This window comes from Ochotona curzoniae, unplaced genomic scaffold, assembly GCF_017591425.1.
Source record: "Ochotona curzoniae isolate NIBS_2020 unplaced genomic scaffold, NIBS_Ocur_1.0 contig_2754, whole genome shotgun sequence".
In the NCBI taxonomy this organism is placed as follows: domain Eukaryota; kingdom Metazoa; phylum Chordata; class Mammalia; order Lagomorpha; family Ochotonidae; genus Ochotona; species Ochotona curzoniae.
In genome coordinates, this window is record NW_024465582.1 from 15314713 (window position 1) to 15334565 (window position 19853).

At 44.3% G+C, this 19853-nt stretch overlaps 1 protein-coding gene across 2 annotated transcripts in view; it reads left to right on the top strand.

The window, feature by feature from the left end:
- RAI14 (retinoic acid induced 14) overlaps positions 1-19853 on the top strand; it is a 128510-nt gene that overhangs the window by 87644 nt on the left and 21013 nt on the right. For both annotated transcript variants that reach the window (XM_040977453.1, XM_040977452.1), the window contains one exon: positions 12122-12210. In XM_040977453.1, coding sequence (XP_040833387.1) covers positions 12122-12210 — 89 coding nt within the window. The remainder of the gene's footprint in view (positions 1-12121; positions 12211-19853) is intronic.

Below are 19853 nucleotides of genomic sequence, written 5' to 3' on the forward strand. Positions count from 1 at the left end.
ATGGGGTTTAGCTCATTGAGATGGTGCATCTTCCATACCTAATTTATAAAGAATTTTCATCTGGAGGGGTTGTTAAATTTTATGAAATACCGTTTCTCCATCTATTCAGGTGATCATGAAGGTCCTTTATTCTGCCAGTGGGGAATATAATATTGAATGGTTTGCCTCAATTGAACCATCCTTGCATTCCTGGGATTGTGCTGAATTATCCTTTAATGTGTTGCAACTTATAGTTTTAAGTGGAAAACGACATTCTGTATTGAAAGTAGACTTACCTTGTTATACAAAATTGTGTTTTAAAATGAAAGCGTCTAACCAGAGAAAGGTTGAACCTGGAGAAGATATTTGGCATTTAGGAACTATGTTGATGAAAACATTGGAAACACAGAATGTTTCATTTTAAAGCTTTTCTCAAAGTTGGGTCCTGTTTACTGACAATGAGGAGTTTAGGCGCTCAGAGGAGTGAAATCCAGAACCAGCACTCTGGCTTTGCCCTGCCCTTCGGTCCTCTGGTTATTGCCCTCTGCTGGCTGGCCCTGGCCTGCACACAGAGGTAGGGAGAGCCTGGGAAATGAGTGTCTTGGTGATAGATAGCAGAGCAAGGGAGGGTGGGGCTGGGTCTTTGCACACCGGCACTGATCTGAACTCACTCAGCCACTGGCAAGAAAGGGCTTGTGCAGAGCAGAAGGTTCTCATGCTGAGCTGCCCCCATAGGGCAGGGCTTGAGGCCAATCTGATCAGAAGCCTGTGCCTGCTCCTTCTCACCCCTGTTCCAGCTTCCCACAGCGCCACCTGCGGCACAGGCTGCTGGGTCTTGGGCATCTTCTCAAGATCCAGTTTCGCATCTCTTTAGTTCTAATTTCAAAGTGAGTAAGCTTTCTCTTACCACTAGTATGAGTCCATTTATTCATCTAGGACTTGATGAGTCTTGGTTACCTATTGCTGTCACTATTACTGGGGCAGGAACCCGGGCCTTCCTGGGAATCATTTTTGTGGTTTGTTGTATCCATTTGCCCCAGTACTGGGCTAATGATATTCACCTGTGTTATCCATTCAGCAACTAGTTCGTATTTCACTCCTGTGTGTATATGATTTACTTATTTAAAAAGGAGAGAGAGATTTTCCAGTTGCTCACTCCAAATAGTTGGGTCTGGGCCATGGTGAAGCTAGGAACCTGGAACTCCACCTGGGTCTCCAGGTGGCTGCAAGGACCCAAGGACTTGGACCATCTTTTGCTTTCCCAGGCACATTGGTGGGGAGATGCACTGAAAGTTTAAACCTGCACCTGTATGGAGATGCTGTTACAGGTGGTAGCTTAGCCCACTGCACCACAACACCCTCTTTCGCTCCTTTCAAAGACCTTGTCATTTACTCTCAGATCTTTCTCATCTGATGTTTTACGTTTCCATGGGCAGATGTATGAAGAAAAAAAAGTGTGAAACAAGAAAGTTGGGGCATTAATATCCAATAATCTGCCTGAGGTTCTAAATGCTACTTTTGCGGGCATGTCCGTGAACACAGCACATAGAAATCATTTGCTCTGATGGAGATTTCATCATGGTCAGGTACCATTTCCAAGCCATGTTTATGAAACTGAACAGTCCCTCCAACAACAACACACAACAAGTGTGCTCATGCGCCTGCTGAGTTTCATGGAATTTCTTGGTGCTCTAGAATGCGATCCTTTCCTGTTCTCCCCGTGCCTCTGATTCTGTTGATAAGCACTCCATGGGCTCTTTAAGAATAGTCACTATTGCTTATGCCAGGGATCATTTCTTCTACCTATTTATCAGAGAAAGACAAAAAAACGAACCATTTCTTAAAGCTTCAGCTACGTCAGTTCCTGCTTGGAAGCCATGATCAGACTGGCTGTTGTTCATGCTTTGGAAACGGTGGTGATTCTCTCTGGGCCAGTAGGATCGAGGCTTTTGTCATGAGAAGCTGTTACATAGCTCTGCCTTCCCTCCCCTCAGATCAGTATCTAAAAGTGGAATCTAGTCCATTTAGCCCTGTAGTTCCGAGTGTCCCACTGAAGTATGTGGACGAAGCCTCCCTGAAGCCCAGAGACCTGGAGGGTAGATGCGGCAGTACTGAAGTACCACAGAACACTTGGCAGGCTGGGGTGCAGTCCTGGATCTTTGGCGCAGAAATAGCTTTAATGAGCCTGTAGACCAGATGAGTCAACTCAGGCCAGTGAATCTGGGTGATTTTTCTTGTCCTGCAGTGTGGGGATCATGGAGTTGATACCAAAATCAAGGACTAGTGACTTACAATTCGTACTTCTTCCTGCCTTGTTGGCGATACCAAAAGCTGAACTTGCAGCAGAATCGCCCTGTCTTGCCAAACTCCGCCTCCTCGTCAGTGCGCCTGTTAAACACGTTCTTAGGTCCGGCTGATGCTCAGGATCCCGGTGCTGTGCTTGGTGAGCCACACTGCTGAGAAGCAAAGCCGAAGTTAGCATACACACGTGAAGTTTCTCTTAGAAACTTGTCTTTCAAGCCAATAATAATAATAATAAAAGGGTGGTTATGCTAGTTGATGGTTATGACTTGACTTCAGGAAACTCAAGGTCGAAGCTTTAAGTTAATTCAAATGTAATGACATGTGTTATCTAAAAATTATCACTGTGCTAGAGAAATTGCAGAATCTCTTTGGTAAAATGGACGATCTGCCCTGACTGCTCTGCTTCCTGTCCAGCTCCCTGCTAATAGTTCATCTGGGAAGGCAGCATAAAATGGCCCACATGCGGACCTGGCACTGTAGCCTGGCAGCTAAAGTCCTCATCTTGAACACACCGGGATCCCGTATGGGTGCTGGTTGGGAAGTGGGGCTGCTGGGATTAGAACCAGTGACCATATGGGATCCCGGTGTGCTCAAGGCAAGGACTAGGCTACCTCACTGGACCCACATCTGCAATTTTTTTAAAAGATTTAATATTACATTTTTACCTACACAAAGCTCGTGTGTGTGTGTGTGTGTGTGTGTGTGTGTGTGTGTGTGTGTGTGTGTGTGTGTGGAGGGTTAGGTCGTCAGATTGTGAAGCTTCTGGTGCAGTTATGAAATGTGACCTTCCAAGTGATTAAGGCAAAGTTATTGTGTGTTAGGAGCTGGCTGTTTCTCTGATTCTCTGTTGGACAACAGTGACTCCTTTCTTAAAGAAAAAAAAAAGGCTTTTAAAAATTAAGGAAGGTAGTTACGAGGCTGTTAGGACAGGGCAGCGAGTTCGAGTCCAGATCCTTTATGCATTCCCTACCTCCTCTGTGCATCACGTTTGCCTTCTCTGAAATGAGGCTGGGTCAGTTCCCCGTGTAGGACGTGGCCGTGCTCTGGGACTCAGAGGCATGGCTAATGGTGGTAAGGGTTAGGGTATCCGTGATCATTTCACTGTGCAAGTGTTGGTGGCTTGTGTAATTTGAGGTATGAAAGCTGACGGTGGAAGCCCTTAGAAGGAATTCCAGTTCCAAGCATGATAGTGACTGCCTTGGTTTCAGGAATACTCTACCAGGCTTGGGGTCAGGAATGAAGGTAGCTTGGGTAAACTTTTCTCTGAAGGAACATGCCTAAAAGGTTAAGGTCTCTGAAAGAATGGTCCATGTGTTTCAGCCGGGACTCAGCAATCAAAGGTAGCAACTTACCCCATCTATAACTCATAGACTTTATGAGTTCAAGTTCTCTTCAGCTTGAGCATCTTGAGACATACCCTGTGCTGGTGCCAAGGTACTGATTTCAGAAACGTTTGCAAAACTTGTGGAGCGGTTGTATAGGAAATGAAAGCTCTGTCCCAAGTTATTGGCTTCAGTGCTACTCCCTTTGAGAGTATGCGCAAACGCCTCGCGTTCCCCGGTGAGAAGTCGGGCTTTGATTCTTTGCCAAACACTTGCAGTTTTCATTTTAAATTTCATTTTTGAAAAAGCACAATGGTTAAGTGTGTAATACTTAATAGATTGCAGAGTAACTTAATAAATGGTGCCATTTCTCCATATAGTGGTGAGCAGCCAGTCCTGGGAACCTGAAGTCTGGGACTAAAATTCTAGGCTCCACTGCTTGGTGGTTCAGAGATCTGTGACAATTTAGACAACCTTTCTGTGCCTCAGCTTTCTTCTCTGTAAAATGAGGACCATTGACATCTCGTCACCTTCCCAACCCCATCAGCTTGATGTGCAACAATGAGTTAAAACACAAGGTGGAGGTGGGAAAGGGTACCAGTCCTCTGCTTTTTGCGCTAGCGTTGCAAAGTAAAGTGCCTGTTCAGGGTCCTGACTGCTCTGTTCCTGCTCCATCTTCCTGCCAGTGTACCTGCAAAGGAAGATCCAAGTGTCTGGGCCCCAGGCACCCAGATGGCAGACCAGGTGGTATTCTTACCTCCTGGCTGCAGTCATCTGGGGAGTGAGCCAACAGATGCAGGCCCCCTGTGTGTAGGCAGATGTCACTCTGCCTTTCACATCAATAATATATCTTTTTTTTTTTAAAGATTTATTTTTATTATTTTTTTCATTGGAAAGGCGGATATACAGAGAGGAGAGACAGAGAGGAAGATCTTCCGTCCGATGATTCACTCCCCAAGTGAGCGCAACGGGCCGATACTATGCCGATCCGAAGCCAGGAGCCTCTTCCGGGTCTCCCACGCGGGTGCAGGATCCCAAAGCTTTGGGCCGTCCTCGACTGCTTTCCCAGGCCACAGGCAGGGAGCTGGAAGGGAAGCGGGGCTGCCGGGATTAGAACCAGCGCCCATATGGGATCCCGGGCATGCAAGGCGAGGACTTAACCACTTGCGCCACCGCGCCGGGCCCCAATAATATATCTTTGGAGAAAAAAGCCAGAGGATGGGCCCAGTGCACAGTATCCGAAGCGGTTAGCTGCTGCCATTACTGATGCTGGCTGTTATATATTCTATACCACGTTGAAGGCAATTAAATAAGTTGTTGGGGCTTTGAGTGGTCAGGCCTGTGATACTGCTCAAGCTACAATCAGCTGTGGTGCTCGGGCCCCGAGCCGCCCTCCTCCTGCCTGCAGCACTGCTCCCCTCCGCACCTCCCATCCCCATCCCTCCACTGTCATGGGCTCAGGCTGCTACCCCACTGCTGTGTGAGGCTGCTAGGGATATCCGACTAGGGGAAGGAAGTGGAAGAGAGAGCACCACTGCATGTACAACTTGTGCTCTGAAACCTTGGGATGTTTCCAAGTGCCACAAGCAGGGACATTCCACATATCAGTAAGCAGTGAAGGGATCAAAGCAGTTTTCTGTAAATCTTGGGGCTGCTCCCTTGGGCCTGTTAGTTACAGCATTTGAAAGGGTCTCCTCTGAGTTCTGGAAGCAAAGTTAAACATCCCTTGTTTTAATGAAACATGAAACGGTGTGGATGCCTTTTGTCTGGAGTGCATCCACGGAATTGTTTTAAAGGCTGAGGGAATTATGTCTTCAAAAGATTGTGGAGACAGTGGGTGCCTTGGCAGGAATGAGCCCGTGAGGTTTCAGGCGTGTCTGTTTGATGGAAGCTTCCCAAGCTTTCACGGGCACACGCAGCCAGCTGGGATCTTACAAACCCAGCCCCTGCTCCACAGCTTGGTGCTGGGGTCCAAGTGCCTGGCTGTCTAACCTTCTCCTTCCTGGTCCATGGCTCAGTCTTTCAGCGGCCATGGCCTGGGTTTTAGAAGTATTTGCTTGAGCTGCGTCACTGTCTGGCTAGTCAAACTGGATATATTTGGGTGCTAGGCGGTGTCCTCATCACTGCATCTGGAGTGGATAAAAGTGTGTTTTCTTTTTAAATATTTATTTCAATTTTATTAGAAAGTCAGACATACAGAGAGAAGAGACAGAGAAAGATCTCTGTCCACTGATTCACTCCCCAAGCAACTGCAACAGCTGTTGCTGAGCCAATCCAAAGCCAGGAGCTTCTTCCAAATCTCCCATGGATGCAGGGTCCCAAGGCTTTGGGCCATTCTTGACTGATTTCCCAGGCCACAAGCAGGGAGCTGGAAAGGAAGCGGGTCCACTAGAATTAGGACCAGCACCCATGTGGGATCCTGATGCAAGCAAGGCAAGAACTTGAACCGCTAGGCTACAGTACAGGGCGCAGATGAAAGGTTTTAATCTATCACCCTCACATTGCCCTTGAGCTGTCTGTAGGAAAAGATAAACAGAAGCAAACAAAATCTTTCATAAAACACTGAGCTACATAGACACTAAGGGATGATTCCTGTCTTTAAAAGAGGAAAAGCTGTACTTTTAAATTAGAAATAAAAACCTATGCAGAGATAAAACTGAAAGAGGTTTGTAATTGGTTTTGCAGCCACTCCTTTTTATATTCCAGTAAGGAAATTTGCAGCTGATACTTAGCTGAAATAGCTACATCAAAGGCCTTATTAAAAAAGACTTAAATCTTTTGTCTCTGGACATTTTAGGCTGTAGTTAAAATTCTCGACTCTTAAATTAAAATTTACCAGGCAATAGCAAGTCTTAGCCAGCATGTGGATAAGTTGGAAACCCTGTATGTTGTTGATAGAGATGTAAAATGGTACAGAAACTTTGGGAAAACGTTTAGCATTTCCTCAGACAGCTACGCATTGTCAAGGACAGGCATTTAGCCTGGTGGTTGTGACACCTGAATTCGCTTTTGGAATGACCGTGTTGGACACCCAGCTCTGCTGCCCGGTTCCAGCTTCCTACTATGGCAGACCCTGGGAGACAGCACTGATGCTGTCATTCGATTCTTACCATTCGCTTGGGAGAAGATGGAGTTCCTTGCTTCCAGTTTTGTCCTACGCAGCCCTAGCCATTGTGGGCACTTGCACGGAGAGCTAACGTGTGGAAACTCTCTTTGTTCCCTTTCTGTCAGTTTGCCCATCACATAAAGAAATAAGAGCACATATCTTTTTTAAATGGTTATGCTGTAACTGAGTGAATTCATTCCTAGAAATACTTGGATACTCTATTGAAAAGACACATCCACACTTGTACACCTCTGGTATAGCTGGAATAATTTAAAAGTCGAAATAACTCAATTGTCTATCAGCTAATGAACAAATAAAACAAAATATATCCAGGCATTGTAATGTTATTAAGGAAGGACTGAGAGCTGGCGTTGTGGCACAGCAGATGAAGCTGCCGCGTGCATTGCCAGTGCCCATGTGGGTGCCCGTTCCTGTCTCAGCTATTCCATTTCTGATCCTGCACCTTGCTGATGTGCCTGCGAAGGCAGTGGAAGATGGCCCAAGAGCTCAGGCCTGTGCTACCCACGTGGTAGACCCTAAAGAAGCTCCTGGCTTCAGCCTGACCCAGTGCTGGCCGCTGTGGCCATTTGGAAAGCAAACTAGTAGGTGGAAGGTCTGTCTCTCCCTCTCTGTAATTCTGACTTTCAGATAAACAACAAATCATGGCTAAACCTTAAACAGACACAAAAGACCACATAGTGTAGGCTCCCAGCTAAAGATGTCCACGTGAAGTTCATTGTTAGAGACAGAAAGTAAATTAGTCATTTCCAGGGACCAAGAGGGTAGGGAAATGGGTGCTGACTGGTGAATACAGGGATATTTTCAGGTTGATAAAAATGGTGTTGGGTACATAGATATCCTAGGATCAGAGTAAATATATGAATATATTTAGCTGGAAAAACACCAGTACTTAAAACAATATGCAAATACAAAGCGAGAGAACTCTCCCAAACTTGAGCTAGATCCAGTGCCCTGTTGCTGATGTGTTAACAATGCTGACTGTGGGGCCTGTCGCGGTGGCCTAGCGGCTACATCTTAAACACACTGGTATCCCATATGGGCATCAGTTCTAATCCTGGCAGACCCCTCTTCCCATCCAGCTCCCTGCCTGTGGCCTAGGAAAGCAGTCGAGGGTGACCCAAAGCCTTGGGACTCTGCACCTGCATGGGAGGCCCAGAAGAGCTCTGGGCTCCTTGCTTCTGATCGGCTCAACTCCAGCCGTTGTGGTCACTTGGGGAGTGAATCAGCGGGTGGAAGATCTTTCTGTTTCTCCTCCTCTCTATATATGTATTTGACTTTGTGATAAATAGTAAATCTTAAAAAAAAAAAAAAAGTGCTGACTGTGGAGTTGGCCTGATGGTACAGTGGATCAAACCATCATTTATGATGCCAGCATCTTGTGTCTAAGTTCTGGTTTGAGTCCCAGCTGCTCTGCTTCCAATCTAGCTCCCTGCTAATGTGCCTGGGAAAAGCAAATGATGGCTAAAGTACTTGAACCCCTGCCACCCGTATTGGAGACGTGGATGGGGTTCTGGGCTTCTTAGGCTTAGCACAGCCACAAGCATTGCTTCCATCTGGGAAGTGACCCAGCACCTGAAGGTCTCTAAGCAGTGTTCTTTGATCTGGCTGTGAACGACATAGACCCCATCACTGGATACCAACCCTGCTTTTAATTAGTCAACCAAGCCAAGGCACCAACTGCCAAGTGTGAGATCACACATGCCACCTGCCATGCAAATTCCAAGTGACCTCAGCCCAACAGTCACATGGACAGTTCTCACTGAGTCACTGCCTAAAAAGAGACCAACTCTGTGTAGATGCTCTCTGGCATCTACTAATTCAGATTCTGTCACCGAGTGGTCTTGTTTCCCACCTAACAAAACCCAGCTTCCCACTGAAGGATCCTCCTAAAAGTTGACTTTGATTCGTAGTTGGAGGTGAGATAATTATTGGTGATGCCAAGCCCTGCTTTGGGGATTATCACTTCTGTGGAAGGTGCCAGAAGGTAAGCAGCTCCAGCATGAGCTCTGGTCAAGGCTGGTCTTGGATGAATTGTGTCATGGCTGTTGTCTGCAGCTTTGTTTCTCATTGAGTTCAATGAAAATACACAAAGCTTTTATGTCCCCCGATTCCTCCTCCTGCACACCTTCTCTAACTCCTCAGTGTTTAAGTAGTGGTGGCTCTGATTTCATCTCTGCTGGCCTGTCCTTTGTGTGCATGGCGATAATTCCTTGCAGTATTCAATGTGTCACAGACTGCCGTGCCCTGTCTTGGTGGAGGCCATCACAGCCATTGGTAGTTTTTGAGTGATCACTATGGGCTTCGCATTTTGCCAAGTGCTTTTACACATACTCCATATGTTCATCAGTTTGTTTTCCAGATGTGGAGATCATTGAGGTCACACCCTAGGAAGAGGCAAAGTCGGGATTCAGCCTTAGTTAGGATGAACCTTTAAAGCTTACACTTGTTACCTGCCTACCATTACCTTGATTTTTCATCTAACTACATGTTTTTGCCTCTCCCCCGGACTTTAATGAAGCAACAATGTTGGGACGTTTGTTAACATTTGTTAACATTTCAACTTGGTGGGCATTAGGAGTTCGTACGGATTTCCTAAGGCTAAAACCCTAAGGTGGTTGGATATTCAGGTTAAACACAGAAGGGCCACAGGGTGTGCTTAGCTACCTTGTCTTTTTGTGCAATGGTGTTTACTCCATTTCTGATGAATAGCTTCTTTTAGGCCTGGGGCAGGAGATGAGAGGGAAGAAAAGCCATGGCTCCTGTCCCCAGCAGCTTTCTCTTTGAGGGAAATAGCAAAACGATACAGCTGGTTTATTCAAGTGCAAGTGTGTTAGCCAGGTGGAAGACACTAAAGCTGAACATAGACACCTACGTGGTACTTGTGGTACTTGTGGTACTCGTGGACAGGCTGTGAGTTGGTAGGGCTGCTGACAGTCTCTTCATTGTCTGATCTGTGCCTTTCTTGTTCTGCATTAACATCTTTCATAAAAGCAGATTTATTTATTTAAAAGTCAGAATTATAGGAAAGGGAGAGTATCTTCTATCCACTGGTTCACTCTCCAGTTGTCCTCTACAGCTAGAGCCTGGCCTGGCCGAAGTCCAGAGTTGCTTCTCCTGCTGCTTTTCTAGGTACATAAGCAGGTAGGTGGGGCAGCCAGACTCAAACTGGGACCCAAGTAGGATGCCAGCATGATAGGCAGCAGCTTTGCCCACTATAACACAATGCTGGCTCACTCCTCAGATGGCTGCACCAGCTGGAGCTGAATTGATCTGAACCCAGGAGCCTCTTCCAAGTCTTCCACCTCGGTGCAGAGACTCAATGCCTTGGGCCGTCCTCCACCGCTTTCAGAGGCCATAGGCGGGGAACTGGATCAGATGTGAGGCAGCTGGATCTGGAACCGGCACTCATATGGCACTGTAGACAGAGGATATATGTGCTATGTCACAACACTGGCCCCTGGATGGTTGTTTTTATAAAGTAATGCCTAAGCTTGCAGACAGCAAATGAATGGCTTAGAAACAAATACATAAATATTAAGAAAGAGATAATAATCGTTTGAAATCCTTATTTCAGATAGAATCAACAGCAGGAGAGTTCGGTAATTCAGGATCTCTTTATTGTCTCTAAAGCATCTTGTTTTGCTGGGTGTCCTACCACAGCTAGGGAACTCTGGAACCTTTCCACTAAGATTAGTTAAAATAAAAGGTTTACTTTATTAAGTTACTCCAATGCTGAAAGGCAGAGGTCCTGTTACACTGTCCCTTTAAGGAGTGTTTTTTTGGGTTCAGCTGTATTTAATTAGGAATTCCAGTCCCAAATCATTTCAATAAAATCAAAGTTGTGCTGTAACATGAAACCACCTTCAAAGTGGATTTGGATTGTAAATAGGCATTACACATAGGTTGCTGTGCAAATACAGAAACAGCTGGGGTGACCAGAGCCAGGCTGTCAGTAATAACAGAACACGAGAGCCGGAAGAAACATTGCAAATCATTTGACTCAATCCCACACGTTTTAACAGGAAATGTAGGTAGAGTAAGGCTCAACTACCCCAACACGCACAAACACCGTTATGTTAATACTAATTTGCAACCAGAACTGAACTGCCCTGTGCAATGACCTGTCCCCCTCCCATGTGGGCTGCTATATCAGCTCTTGTGTTTCCTAACCGGGCAAGATGCTGGACTCCAGTAACGCATCCTACCTTGCATGAACATGTTGCGTGGGTACTAATCCAGAGGTTCAGACATGGAGATGCTACATGGCAAATAGCCCCGGGACAGCTTTCTCAGGCAGGACTGAGGCAGGAGGAGAACTGGAAGGTTCCTGGAACTCTAGAGAATGAGATGGGGAGAAGACGGGGCTTGACTGTTTGGTGGAATTGCACTTTTTGCTTCTGCCTGTAGAGGCGCCCTTCGCCTCAGGGTTTGTAGGGATAATGGGCGTGCTTCTGGGGTGTGATTCCCAAGCCAGAGATGCTGAACACGGTTTGGGTTTGGGCTTGCCAGTGGTGTTGAGTTCTGGAGCCAAACAATGGTCTTGTTCTGGTGCAGCTGGCATAGACTCCTCCATAGAGTGACAACAGGAATAGGACTTAACTTTCAAGGTTTTTTATGAGAAAGAAGGGAGCTAAGGTACAAGAAGCAGAGGCGTCACACATGAGAGAAGTAAAGGCTGCGTTATTCCTGAGCTACAGCATAACAATTGATTTGGTGTTGACATCCTGGAACCAGCACATTTACTGAAAGAATGACATAGAAAGGATTGGCATGATCCCTACATGATTTGCAAGAGTGACATGCAAATTGAAGTGTCCCGTGTGTTTAATTGTCTGTATTCCTATGGAACAGTGGTTTTTCTACTTGTTACTTTTTCAGCATAATGGTTAGTGGTGCATCAATCCATGATTATAAAACTAACTTGAAAGTACATTATTGCAAACATTAAAGGAAACGAAAGAGGAAGGTTGGGATTGAGGGCTGCAGGGAAGTATGGCTATCTTAGAATGGTATCTGTGAAGTGCATGAAATCTGATATTTGACATTCATGTTTTTAAAATAGAAAGTATGGCCTCATAGAAAAGCATTAACAAACAATTAGGGATTGACTCTGGTTGCAATGCTGTTTCAAAGACGAATATGTGGTTAAGGTGTTTTCATCTGCAAATTGAAAATTAAGCTCTTGTGCTCTCTGACTTAGCAAAAGGTGCCAGGGAGGAAGTGATCAGACCTTTCCAAGCCTCCCCTCCCTCAGACTTGAAAGCAGTTGTTAGCTGTATCTACCACATGGCAGGCTGGGGGAACTCAAGTGCAAGGACATGCGTGTGAAGAGGCCAAGCGTTTTGTTGGAAATGAGGTCTAAAGAGTTCGTGTTTCCCTCTCTTCCCAGTTTCCACCTCGCTGCTGCCAAAGGACACGTGGAATGCCTCAGGGTCATGGTGACGCATGGTGTGGATGTGACAGCCCAAGATACTGCCGGTATGTTGCTTGTAATCTCTCCTCATGGACCAGCACGAGAGTCGGTGTCAATGGGGGATCCATATTCATAATAAAGCTATCATCCACTAACAAGCCAGAAGAGAACCGAATGCCCTCTGCCAGCAGTGATGAGGTCCTCAGGTGTCCCTTCACAAGTGTGTGGGTTTTTCTTTTTTAAAGATTTGTTTATTTTTATTACAAAGTCAGATATACAGAGAGGAGGAGAAACAGAAATCTCTTCCGTCCGACGATTTACTCCCCAAGTGACCGCAAAGACCAGAGCTGGGCTGATCTGAAGCCAGGAGCCCAGAGCTTCTTCCAGGTCTCCCACGCAGGTGCAAGGTCCCAAGGCTTTGGGCCATCCTCAACTGCTTTCCCAGGCCTCAAGCAGGGAGCTGGATAGGAAGTGGGTCTGCCAGGATTAGGACTGGTGCCCACATGGGATCCCAGCACGTGCAAGGCAAGGACTAGGCTACTGCACTGGGCCTCACCAAGTGTGTTTTTTTTTTCTGTGTAGTTCGTCTGTAAGAGCCTAAACATGATATTATTTTCTGAGATTGTATGTGTGGAAGTCTGTGTTTTCTGACTTAGGTTTCTAGAATCATAGAGTGAGAAGGGATGAGTAGAGTGGGCTAGTGGGGAGCTCATGTCATCAGTGAACTTAAGGCAGAAGACACAAACTCCATCTGGACCAACTCACCTGGAGATGGGATGGAAGGAGGGGAGGGAAGGGAGATGGGGAAAAGAATAAAGAGCATACACACACATACACACACACACACAGATTCTCTCTCTCTCTCTCTCTCTTTCTCTCTCTCTCTCTCTCCCCCTTCCTCCCTCTCTTCTGCCCTCCCCAGGCTCTTCTCATGTGATTCAGATTCCATTGAATCTGGAGGTTTCTAGTCGGCTAATAAATTAAAGTTCCCAGGTGATTCTAAGATGAAGTGAATGCTGACAAATCATAGTCCAGGCAAAGGGCAAGAAAGAAAAGGGGGTGCACGTAATTTTGTTTTTGAGAAACATTGTCCTCAGGAGACCACATGGGGGTGCCCCTATTGGCTACAATGAAAAGCAATTACCAACAATTTTTCATTTCTCTACTGCGCATGGTAGTATTCAGACTCTAGATTTTTTTGAAGTTAGTTTTTTTTCCTTTTTACAGAAATATAACATCAGCCAAACTCCGTAGTTTTTCTCTAAGTGAGGTTTTTCATTAGTCCCTTCCATCAAAAAATTGGTCTCTTTAGAGTAGTTATCTTGGAGACCCAGTTAGGTATTGCAAGAATGCTATTAGAATTCAAAATATGATTGGAAACTTAAGTTTTAAAATTGTTTTCGAAGTTTCAGGCACTTTTTTTCCCCCTTACAAATAACCTCAGTGGTTGGGAATGTTTATCCTTTGAGAATAATTTTTTTCCAGTATAAGCCAAGAACCACTTGAAGTCAAATCAGGTAAATGATGTGTCAAGCTAGTAAAAACCATCTTTGGTCAAACCCAGGGAGTGATTGAAGTAGCAGAATCATGCTCACTAACCATTGGACAGGGAGTTCCAAAAATATTTTGAGAAGGATGAATGGTTTCCTTAGGTGGCTACCTTAAGGGAAATACTGATTCATGTCACATTGGTTCATCTTCAGTTTCAGGATCTGGTTATTTTATCTGTAAAGATCATTATCATTACTTAAAGAATCTTTTGTAAGATTTTAAAATGCGTTTTACTGCTTCAGCTCCTCAGGTGAGTGTAATGACCAGCACTGGGCCACACTGAACCAGGAGCCAGGGGCTTCATCCAGGTCTCCCATTTGGGTGGCCGGGGCCCGCACAATTGAGCCTCTTCTGTTGCCTTTCCCAGGCCATGAGCTGGAAGCTGGATCAGAAGTGGAGCAGCTGGAACATGAGCAGGTGCTGATGAGGGATGCTGGTATCGTAGACCACAATGTCCACCCCATTGGCCTTGCTTTTAAAGTCGTACCGTATACACATGGGGCAATATAATTCGGCAACGTGCTTTCAATGAGATATATTATTAAATAGAAATTATTTCTTATGTAAGAAAGTCAGAATTTTTAAATATTGGCTTAAAATTACCTGTCTGCTGCTATCATAGTGCTGGGTTTGGTTTTTTTTTTTTTTTTTTTGCATTGAATGTTAATGAACAGCACCATGGTAATTTCCACTGTAACTTCTTTCTTCATCACTATTTTGTTATAGGGGAGAATGAGCTTCTTTAGTATATGCTCACTGTAGAAAATTTAGGAAATATAGAAACCTATGTACTGCTTTTCTGTATATCCTCATAGATTTTTCTGCAGCACATTTTTATGTAGGAGAAGTCATATTAGGTATTAATTTCTGTGTCCTGTTTTTAAATTGAACGTGCAGGCAGTAGCATTCCCCTCATTAGGAAACTCTGAAGAAGCAGAGGTTTCTGTGGCCACACAGCGCCATGGATGGTAGATTCCTCTTCATCAGAAACCCCTCTGGGGTTCTGAGAGCCGGTGCAATGTCCACTTCCCACACACCGACCTGGCCCTGTCATTGTTGACCCACCCTGAATGCCTCTCAAGGCTGCTCAGTGGGAACTGACTAAAATGAGTAGCAGCCACAGCACTGGTGGCGCCAGGCCATTGTCCAAGCATCCCAGGGTTGGAAGTCTGTCAGAGCCGACTTCCCTCTCAGCTACCGTTCCTCGCAGTGAGGCCAGCAGTTTGCTCTTCTTGCTTTGTTTCCTATGAGGGCTGAGCAAGGCACCAACTTCCTATGAGTTCTTGAAAGCATGATGAAAAGCGAACAAAAGAAGGAAAAAGCTGCTTGGAGAAAAGTGCATGGGAATGTCTGTGGAAATGTCTAGACCAGCATTTCCCAAAACTTTCCCAGTCCCAGTGAGATAAACTGTGCCTTCTACTGCCAGGACCTGTGTTTTTCCTGTTAGCCGTGACACTGGCCACACAACACCTTTGAACACAAGGGAAGGAGTAGGGCATTGGGCACTGCTCCTTAGTGGTCATCCTTAGTACAATGCATTTTTTGGTAGTTGGAGGATGAATTAAATGGCTCAGCTTTTACAAGTGTGTCTGCTCAGTGAACCCAGTAAATGGTCAGCTTATTACCAAGATGTAATCATCTTCAATACGAGGATCCAGTGAGAACTGGGGTAGAGATCTATCACCACGAGTCATACTGCCCTGCAAAGTTTTTGGAATAAACTTCCTGCCAAACACATCACACCACAACGCTTTTCATCTACAAAGTCCACAGGATGAGCAAACTGGTATAATTTCTGACTTCTTACTGGTGACTGAATTTAAGTTATGGAAGCAGAGGTGTTCAGCATCTGTTGGGTTTTACCCTTGCACATGAAACACTTGGAAATCAGATCAGAGAATTTTTATAGGTGCTTTACAGTTAATCATATGACCACAGCACTGTCAGAAGATGAGGCCTTGAGTATAATTACAGGACAGTGTCAATAATCGTATTTTCAATGGCCTTGAAAATGTCAGTGAGAAGTGGCTGTGTAGAGACTTTAGGAGTGATAGGCATAACATATGCATGAGTGCTCTGTGCATGTGGCTACTGCAGTTTTAGGGCTCTTGCCACTTTATTCTCTTATACACTGGAGTTTTAAAAGGTTTTGTCTTATGAGAAGTTATTTTACAAGTCAGAAAATGAAAACCCAAGGGCTTGAAGACAGTCATTACTTACGCTTTCCTTTTGGAAGATTTTCTCCTGATCCTGAATAATTTTTTTCCCCAATGGCATTGTGCAGACGTGTCATGATCACATGGAAAAATCAGCATCCCTGAATGAACTAATATGACTTGGAACCTGGAACCTTCCATTGATTTTTTTGTTCTTGCTCTTTGTTGATAGATGAATTAACTTAGAAAATACTTCTGGGGTAACCGATTAACTTGGGGGCTTTTTATTTAATGTCTACATTAGCACTGGAGGGTAGGAGATAGAATTTAAAAGATTATTGAAAGAGGTGTTAGATTCCCGTTTGTCCTTCTGTGACCGAGTTCTGAAAGAAGAATGCCTTCAAGACAGGACGCTCTGACTCCGTTGAAAGTCTTTTATTGATGTGGCAGCTCTACTCCCATCTCAGGGACCCAGGCTTCTTGTCACATCAGTGCACAGGTATTTCTGTGGGCCCATTCTCCTGGGAGGACTCCCCAAGAAGTCTGCATCCCACAGCACTGTAGGGGAGGACAAGAGCAGGCAAATACTCTATACATACAAGGGATTTTCAAGAAGTTAGTAGAAAGCGCATATTATTTAAAAAATGAAGCGTGGCTCTTCAAATATGGACAACAAAATTCATCTGTTAATTCTCTGTGTGAACTTTTTGATAGTTTCTAGGCCTTTTGACTAAGATCAAGTATAGTATGGACTGTTGGAAATACTCTTCACTCAAATCCTGTAAACCTGTGGACACAAGATTGGTTTATAGGATAATGGGACATTGTGAGTAGCCATTTTTTTCATTAAAAAAATTGAAGGTTTGGAAGGATACTTGCATCCGGTATCAGAATGCTTGGATTCTGTACCGACTCCAGTGTTTTACTAATGCAGAGGCTGGTATTTTAGTTAGACTCAGATGGCTGAGTTCCTGGCTCCCAGTTTGGTCCTGGCACCGGCTCTTGAAGGGATTCTGGGGGAGTGAACAAGCAGATGAGAAATCTTGTTTTCTCTCTCTCAATTCTGTTGAACAGTTCTTTCTCAACTGTCACTCTGCTTTTCAAATAAACATTTGAAAAAAAAATTGAAGTAATGACGAGACTTTCCAAGAATGATGATTTTGAGTATATTTAAAAATGCAAATAAGTGAAGATAAATTTATATAGTTATATAAAATCCATGTGTTTATATTTCTAATACATATTTATAATGTATAACATAAATTTATTCTGAGTTTTAAAATTTTTGAGCATCCAAGATTTTTGAAATGTTTGAGTTTTTGAACATCAAAGGGATAGAACAGGCTCTTTTCCAGTGGTTCACTACCCACTGCAACAGCTGTGACTAGGTCAGGGTCAAGGCTGGGAACTCGATCCACGTGTTCCACGTGGGTGGCGGGAATCCAGTTACCTGAGTCACTGTCTCCAGTGTCTATGTTAGCAGGAAGCTGGGATCACGAGCTTTTTTGAGTTCCAGTGTGGATGTGGTCACTTTAACTGCTGAACTAAATGAACGCTCCTGAAGTACTGATTTTTAACAAAATATTTTAAGTTGTGTCTATATGAGTAGCTTTATATTTATTTCTAAGTGCTTTCATGATCAGAAAGTGTGGCTTCTCAAATTTTGGCCTTTGGATATTAGCCATATGCTTATAGCCATTGACATCATTAGTCTTAACATTGTTCACATCCATTTGAGAAGTATTTTGTCATTCTCATTAATTCTTTTATTATATCAATCAGTTCTTACTTTCTCCAGAGATTTGTGGATAGAGAAAGTGATCCCTGGTTGAGGTAGTTTAGGGCAAGGTGTCCGAAGGCTGGGGTAGCCATGACTTTCCCACTTAGAGTCTCTTTCAACAACAGCATTCTTAGACCACCTACAACAGCCCAAGACTCCGGACTTACAAATAACATTCCTCTTTGTTCAGGCGCAGTTCTTCTGGGACACACTTGAATTCACGTTGCCCTTTTTACTTGCCTGCAGGAAAATTGCTTCCTGACCTTTCAGACAGATGACAGTGGTATGGGAACCAGATGTGTGCATTGTCTCATTACAGTGGGATTCCGTCACTAATAGATGATATTCTCTGCAGAAAATTTCACATTTGGAAAGAGGATTGAGTTTTAATGTGAGCAACAAGAGACCTCTCACTTTGGTGTACTAGTGGTCGGGGAATGATTTGTTTCATTTGGATTTTGAAATGATGTTAAGTGAAAAAATACTTTTGTGCTGCTGGTTCGGAAAATGCATCTCAGAGCCAGGGAAGAAAAGAATTTCTGCTGCTCTAGCAACTCAGCTTTCCCGTCCAAGTATGACCAGAACCCTGGAAGAGAAAGGAGAGCCTGTTATTTATGTTATGAAATTGTCCTACCTTGTTGTCTTTGGAGAACGGTGCCTTGATTCAGATGGATACTGTTATGTAGAACAGCTTTTGTCCATGTCATAGACAAAAGCTAATGCATTGCATATACAACATAAGCAGTCTACAACTTGCAATCAGGATGTGTTCCAAAAGTTCATTTGTTAGGCGTTTGTTTAAAATTCAGAATGTGCTTGTCCTTAGAAACTGTGGTATAAATGATAGTTGGGAAGGCCAAGTCCACCCACCAAAGCCTATTTAATGCATAATGAAACTAAACTCCTACTATTATGCTTTATATGCCCTGGAAAGAGAAGCTCTCACACGATCAGGAGGAAGGGGGACAGAAGATCGTTGTCTAGCAATTTTCAAGGGTCTCTTTTTCTCTCCTTTCTTAGTCTTTCCCTCTCGGTATCCCATTCCAATGGAAAAGCAGCCTCACCCCTGGTACATACCCTAGGATCTTGCAGGACAGTTGGTGTTGAATGGAAAGAGTGTCGTCTTTGGGCTTTGTGCATGCTTGCATGCAACTCAGCATGTCTGAGGACCCTTTAAATGTTAGATGTATTTCCTGGCTATGTGATTATCTAATTAGTGAGTTCTGGTCAGTGTTGCACAGTGAAGACTTCATTCACAAAGGACAAAGGTATCTTCAGACTATGCTACTGCATAAAACAAGTTGTTCATCTCACTCGTGTGTAGTTTTGTCCCCATAGGACATTTGACAATGGTTGGGGACATTTTTCGTCTCCGTAACTAGACATCTTAATGGATAGAGACCACAGATACTGCTTGACATACTACAGTGCATAGCACAGCCAGTTGCAGCAACTCTCCAGCTTGAAATAACAATAGCTTTTTAAGGCTGAATCACCATGTTTTCAGTGTCTCCTAACGTATACATTGTTTGCAGGTATCACATTAGGCACTTTTGGTGAAAGTGTTTACTAGATGTGTTCGGTTGGCTAGCTATTGTAGCCAGTTACCTACCCCAGACACTTGAAATGAGTGTATTATTTAATTCAAATTGCTAAGCACCATTGAAAGCCTACTATGCACAGTGGTGTTGTAGACACTGGGAATACAGCAGGAACTGAGGCAGAGATACCTGTCCTGATTGAGTTTATATTCTTGTGGGAGAAATCATAAACTACATAAATCTGCATGCGCATTTACATGTCACAGGAGATAGCTGAGAAGAGAGTGATAGAATGTTTTGGTGTTATGATGAATAAAGAGCTAAAACGGAGTGGGTATAAAAATATTGGGAGGAAATCAGAATTTTATTTAAATTTTTGGATTCATCAGTTTCTCACAGGCACCTGTATTAGATGGAAGCCGCAGTCAGGAGGTAGAATTGAGAATGAGCCCAGGCCATCCAAACTGCAGTGTAAACATCTGAACTGTAGGCTACCTCCGGAATTGGAATTTTAAATGGGGATGTCAGAAAGGCCTCATTTGGAAGGTAGCATTTCAGTGGCTTACACAGAGGTACAAGAGCAGGCTGTGTGACTGTCGGAGAATCCAGGTTAACTGTAGCCAGTGGCAAAGGCCCTGCCAGGGGACCTGTCTGTTCCAAACCTCTTCAGTAGAAATTCT